This window comes from Atta cephalotes (assembly GCF_000143395.1).
Source record: "Atta cephalotes unplaced genomic scaffold scaffold00005, whole genome shotgun sequence".
NCBI classification, from domain to species: Eukaryota; Metazoa; Arthropoda; class Insecta; order Hymenoptera; family Formicidae; genus Atta; species Atta cephalotes.
In genome coordinates this window covers 7,385,966-7,392,999 of record NW_012130069.1, presented here as the reverse complement: position 1 = coordinate 7,392,999, position 7,034 = coordinate 7,385,966, and the positions used below count along the sequence as shown (strand labels likewise).

Here is a 7,034-nt window from a genome sequence, read left to right as displayed (position 1 = left end):
AACGTAACTACTACNCTACATATATATATATATATATATATATATATATATATATATATATATACTATATATATATAATATATATATATATACATATTTTGTTACGTAATTAGTTTGCGTAATGGAACTCCTGGTCATTAAATACAATTAGGTCTGTGTAGTATCTAATTGTAATCTAATGTACACAGTGTTAAGAATATTTTCATAACCACACCTGTCTTATCTCCGCAGATAAGACAAGCCGGGCGGAAACTTTGATCTACCATTTGCCCTGATGGACTAATAACATACTGTCAGAGATATATTCAGATTGTCTGGTAGTTAAATCGTTCGTTGAAACGAAATAAATTACATTGTAATTCAAATTAATATCTCGAGATTTCATGTAAACTGTATTATCATAAATATCCTTTAAAATAAATTTTAAAAAATGCACGTCTAAATGCACATTTTTTTTATCAATTTTTTATCAATTTACAATTATAATAATGATTACAGCAACGAATCTCATGAATAATTTAAATACCAATTATTAAAATATCCTAAGTATCTGTAAAAAAGAATTTAAAAAATATACACTGAAAGAAAAGATTAGTTGCTGTAGCAAATTAGATGATAGAATATGGCATAGCATTTTTAATTGGTTGCAGCAGCCTCATTTGAATTCACAAATAATTTAAACTAGAAATAGAGAGAAAAATCAGGAAATTATATTTTTCGACTCCGAGATTTCTCGTATCAGTTGACATACGGGGTTAAACAGTGCCATCTCGTTTGAGACGGCTATCAATTTACGTACATGTTGTATCTCGCTACAAGCCACGGACTCGTGCGAAATGTATTTAACGCGAGCTGTGGGAGCATATGTATCGTTGCGCGCGTCACGCTTGAGGAATTTACGCTAAGTACGTATGTTACAGTCGCGTTACATGGATTGCCGTTAGAAACACTCAGTGCGTGAGCACCGAAATGCCTAAATTAAACTTGTCGAGATGCTACTAGTTATTGCCCTTCTAAGTTTTTTTTCATTCGGTCATATTCTCTACTATACAATTTTATAATTTCAAAAATTTCTATATCATAATTTCTTGTCATCGTACTATTAAGATCTTTGATTTTAATGACAGTATGTATATAGCATATTTTATTCTACTTTTTATGCATCCTTAGTAAATCCTCATTGTTATATATTCATTAGCATCGGTATAGACCGTAAATCCTTGGCGTCATTGACCTATGGTATCATAAATCGTCGATATAGTCATAGATATACTCGATTATTGGTTAGGTGGAACCAGTAAATCATTGCTATTATATTATAGATCCTTTGGTAGCATAGATAGATCAAGATACCGCTACTTCTATATAGCATAGATCTTCTTCGATGCTATAGATCTTTGCAGCTTATATTCTCGATATTGTAAATCTTTGGTATCAAAAATTTTGTATCGCAGATTTTCCATCATATCTCTTGAGTATACAATATTTTGCATAAAATCTTACACCGGGAAACCAAGATGTTCCAAGATGTAATTACGATTCTCCAGCTTCTGTTTTCAATCGATCAATATGTGAAAGCGTCACTACTGGAGACACGAAAATGTCGCATTAATCCACTTTCGAATTGCGTGTCCCACAGGCGATAGACATGTAAATTGGACTTTGGAAATGACTTCACACGCAGTCGCCAGACGATGTTACATTTAATAATCTCATGCGCATGTAAACGAATTTTGCTAGCTCGTGAAAGCGTATCCTTTAATCTGTATTCGCCGAGGCACGTTCTTGATCCTTCGAAGCATGAATACATTTCTTTGTCCTCTCCGCAGGAAGAACCAACACGTTTTTATTAGATTTTTTTATTAGAAAAAAACTTTCTAATACCTTTCTCTAGCAATTGGTATCGTTAATATCATGACACATTGATGAAGTGATCGTTGATTAACATTGACACGATTGTGGATTGATTATTATCTATCGATTTAGAACCTCTTTTCTCATATACACAAAGAATTCTTAAAAGGAATAAATTATATAAATTACTATAAATTAACTTATGGCAAAATGCATAAATTCTGTTGTAATCTTGTTAAAAATAAAATGATACATTAATTAGTAATCCATTATAAAATACAATTTCTGAATATAGGCTTACCAGTAAACTTTTGAGTGCCGACTCTCAATTTTCAGTTCTGAATTTAATTTTAAATAATTCCTGTCAGCGTTCCGTCAGTATAATTAGAAATCTATAAAAAAATTATGCAGACATGTGTGAGGACAACTCTTTCGACAAACTGACAGCTTGCAAGAGCATTTGGCGGTCTAGAATCGTCTTAGCGGAGCTACAAATGCACGCACGCACGTGTACATTCACATTCGTATGTACATACACACAGCCATCATAATTGACACTTCAAAGTTGCGCATTTTTTTTTTTTTTTTTAGTCGTGCGCCTCTTTCTTTCGCGCTCGCCGGGCCAATTTAAGCTCGCGTTCACGTTCGTGCGTGTCCTTTTAGAGACTCGAAAAAATTTACGACAACGTCTACGCAGCATTAGCCGAAGTGACAATAAGCGAGGACAATAATCCCGCCGAGTCACGAACGCCCAGTAAGAAACGAGTCACCATGTCTTGAGTGCACGGTCGTCGTTTGTGCACTTGCTCTTATTATCGGGTTGTCGCGCATGAAATGTGAGTTTCGCGTCCTCAGATAACCTCAGAAGAAATTAAAATACTGTACACATTCTTCCCTTTTAATGCTTGTTTAACTTTGCGAAACTCTGCTTTTTAATTAAACGAGTCTTATGTAACGAGACCTAATGGGGGCATCTTTTTATCATTTTTTATTATTTGTGATATTTCATCAAAATAACATGGTCTATAGATCTACAATGGAGTAAACGGTAATGCTTTTAAATTCACCCTGGGGTTTAGTTTTTCATTATCTAGTTAACTTGTGGTTAAATTTAACTTGATATTCCACTCAATGAGCTTCATCCAATGACATAGATGAAGCCCATTGGATAAAATATCAGGTTAAGTTTAATCACAACAAGTTAACTAGATAATAAAAAATCGGATCTCATTAATATAAATCTAAATAATTTCAGGTACGAAATCGTCATCAATTCTTTTGAAACGAAATTTATCAATTAATTAAATTATTAATTTATTAATTTAATTTATTAATTTATTAATTTATCCTCATTAGTATTTTGATAGTATTTTGATAGATTAGTATTAGATAGATTAATATTTTGAACGTTAACAATTATCTTCAGAGATATGATATTTATGAGTTTCGTCATCGTAAAGAAATTAATTCGTGGTATGCAGTCATCTCCGTCCAAATTTATCGTTTGAGAAATGATAAATGATAATTTTCAATATTTGTGGCTACGCTGTTCTCTCGATCATTTTAATCCACATAATCCTGTAAATTCAGATTAAGGTTGTCGCGAATATTTTCACACGGCCACTTTGAATGTTGACTTCGTACCAGCTTCGATTCGCTGTTTATCTTCCTGCTGCGTAAATACTGCCACTCGTAAAAGTTATCACGACTCGTTAATCTTCGCGAGAAGGACGTCTGTTGTTCCTTTCTCCCGCACGAAAAAAATCACTCTCATCTTAACGCAATATCCACGCCAATGGCACCTCCTACCACTCTATTTTAGGATAGATACGTCTTATCATTCTCGCATAGATATGAAAAAGATGATATGTTTCTTTATAGCTTTCGCCTGTATAATTAAATTTTCAAATAGAGAGAAAAAGAAAGAAAGAAAGAGACAAAAAGGAACTGCTCCAAAAAATGTTGAATAAGTGCAATTATTAATCAAAATGTATTAAACTATTTAATAGATTAATACGCATGATACAATTTTCTCTTCTGTATTATATTAAATCTAGTTTTATATATATATATTTATTCTTTTAGATGTTTGTTATATATATGTTAATGATAGCGAGCACTACAGTTTGAATCTTATAAAGGTCAAATTTCATCACACACAGTTTCGATAATTTCTTATCGACATGGCTATTCAATACATCATGATGAATTGAGAGTGTAATATTGCAGCGGTCAAATGTTAGAACGATCTACGTTAAAATAATGAAAGATCATAAGTTACAGAAGCTATTTGTGTATGGGTCATTTTTGCCTCTCGATTTCAATTAATGTATTACGAAACAGTGATCAATAAATATCATGTTAGACGCCTGTTATTCGAAATGTCAATACTAATAAAACGATTGTTACTTTAATTTTTTAAAAATATGAAATATTCGTATTACAAATTGCTAAAATAATATTTTTTGAAATCTCTTAATTTTTCAATAGTGAGAAAAAAACATATTGCTTTTTTACTTTTTAATTTATTTTTACATTCTTAATAATAGATTTTTGCTGCTAATTTTTGTACTAATAGCAAAAATTTTGATTCGAAAAACTTTGGTCTTCTGAAATAGTTATTCCTCGAGCTATTCTCAAAGGATCCCCTATATATTAATTTTGTTATTCATCGTTAATTTAATTTCAATTCCTATTATGAATTCTTGGGGCCTGCATGAGATTTTGAAACACGTGCTTACTAGAAAGGAGATGTCACAGATGCTAATCGCGCACGAGGCTTCATCTGGAGAACATTTATGATTGTGTTTCCTCCACACGTATCCTGTGTTTACGTCACATTTACGCCACATTTACGCTAACAGAACGAGTTTCCAAAAGCGGATGATTTCTGTTTCAGGGGCGCAGTATGTGCCCGGCGCCGGGCCCAGCGCCGCACCCCAAGAAAGGATCCGTAGTCTCGAACACGCCTCCACATATCCTCCACCGAGAGTCGACAGATACAGGGGTGGTGCGCAGATACAGAAGAGAATGACTCAGAGGGAAGACGTTCTCAAGTTCGAGCAGGGCCGCATTAAGGCCCTGCAAGAAGAACGTCTTCACATCCAGAAGAAGACGTTCACGAAATGGATCAATTCGTTTCTTCTGAAGGTAATGCTTTTAATTGTATATTAAATAATTAAAGATTTACATAAAGGAAGTTGCAAAAGATAAAGATTTATCTTATATTCATTTATATTATATTTATTTATATTATATTCATGAAACATTTATATCTGTCTCAAAAATATTTTTGTATTTAACGGTATTTTTCCGTATTCATTAATCTTGATGTCTGAAGCTGCTTTCGATGAATAATTTTTTGTAATTATAATACCTCTTTGTGCGTGTCATCCTTTCGAATTGAATTATATTGAATTTTGACTTTTTAGGCGCGTATGGAGGTGGATGATCTATTCACCGATCTGGCAGATGGCAAAAAACTACTGAAACTATTGGAGATCATTTCTGGTGAGCGATTGGCCAAACCCAACAACGGGCGCATGCGAGTTCACAAAATCGAGAACGTGAACAAGTCCTTGGCGTTCCTTCATACCAAGGTAATACATATTCCAGAGAGAGCATGACTTGTCTTCTTCTTTCTCCTTCTCTTTCTCCATCTCATTCTTTCGAGGTCTCGAATTTCTTCGGACGTTGCTCACTCTCGAAAACCTCTCGAGTGCGAATCATCAACTGCGTGGTTCGGCGTGATTGCACGTGTTCAGCGCGCGAACAACTTTGTTCGGTGAGGAATAAATAAAGGCCTCGAAAAAGCTTCCAAGTCGGGGTGCCGGATAAATTAGCGAGGCAACAAGCAGGTCCGTTAAGTCACGCTCGTAATTTCTCTGTTGAACCATAGATCACCGAAACGTACATTTCGATGCAAATGTACTAAAGATAAGATACACAATATTAAATTAATTCCAGACTTACATGCAATTTAAATGTATGGTTGTGGAAATAATAGATATCGCACAAGATATCAGTGTCGAAGTCATCGTAGTGATAAGAATAGATTTGCCGATGACTTGCATACATCGTAATCAAGTATCATGTATTAACGTAAAGAATCATTCGGATGATTAATCTATGCATTCCAATCGTTATTTCCTATCAATCTAGTAGTCCACACACCCATCAATGCGCGCTGTCTATCGACGAAGCCACAGAAATTCTACAGTCTAGATCTGACAGATTAGAGATCCACAGGGAATCGTTGCGAGTTCGCGAACAAGGCGGTTGAAGAAATATGATGTGCGACGCGTCGCTTCCGGTAATACGAGGATCGGGGCCACCGCGTGATTCCTATTGGTCTCTTTGGAACCGACAAGCCCCCGATACAAACGCCGACGCATCACCGCGCCTGGTCAATGCCTTCGCCTGCGCTCGTCTTGTATTGTGGCTTCGAGTTTTATACTGTTCCTCTCTCGTTCGGTTCCGCGGGCTCCTTGGCATATACGCGCCGCACGTAGTGAAACTATTATGTCATAAGCCACGAAGCATAAGAGGCCATTCACGAGGAGTTTACACTTACCGGGCTTCGTTGCGACGCACCGGTGCTCACCGAAGCGCGCGAGCGAGCTCGAAAAAGAATACCGCGAAGTACGCGGAATTCCGAAGCGTACAACGGCGTATTTGAGTGTTTGTTTTAGATGCCGTAGTGTGTAATTAAATTTAGATAAAATTAGATAATACATTTTTAAGAGAGATAAAGCGAGTCCGAGTGTACAATAACGGTTCTTGGCTTTAGTTTTAGCAAGTAATTATTTCTGTGAACTTCAACCATTTTTATGCAATTCACAAATGAAATTTATATTGCTAATGTAGAATTAATCAGAATAGATTGCATGATAATAATTCTTGATGTATGTTATAGCAAAATAATGATTATTTAATTAAGCTAATTGAACTTAAATATATATATATATATATTTTACCATCTAATTTGCTGCAGTAGCAGCACACACATACACACACACACACACACACACACACACACACACACACACACACACACACACACACACTACTTACTTTCTTAGTATAGTATATAATAAAGTAAAAGTAAAAGTAGTACGTAGTTGTACGAACGAAATAAATAAGTGGACTAGTACTTATTTTAAGTTTTAAGTTCGGTACGT

At 34.9% G+C, this 7,034-nt stretch overlaps 1 protein-coding gene across 1 annotated transcript in view; it reads left to right on the top strand.

Annotated features, from left to right (window-relative positions):
- Positions 1–4,758: 4,758 nt before the first annotated feature.
- LOC105626631 (spectrin alpha chain, non-erythrocytic 1) overlaps positions 4,759–7,034 on the top strand; it is a 38,338-nt gene continuing 36,062 nt past the window's right edge. Inside the window, exons 1-2 of the mRNA XM_012207924.1 lie at positions 4,759–5,004; positions 5,286–5,453. Of these exons, the coding sequence (XP_012063314.1) occupies positions 4,885–5,004; positions 5,286–5,453 (288 nt within the window). The 5' untranslated portion in view covers positions 4,759–4,884. The remainder of the gene's footprint in view (positions 5,005–5,285; positions 5,454–7,034) is intronic.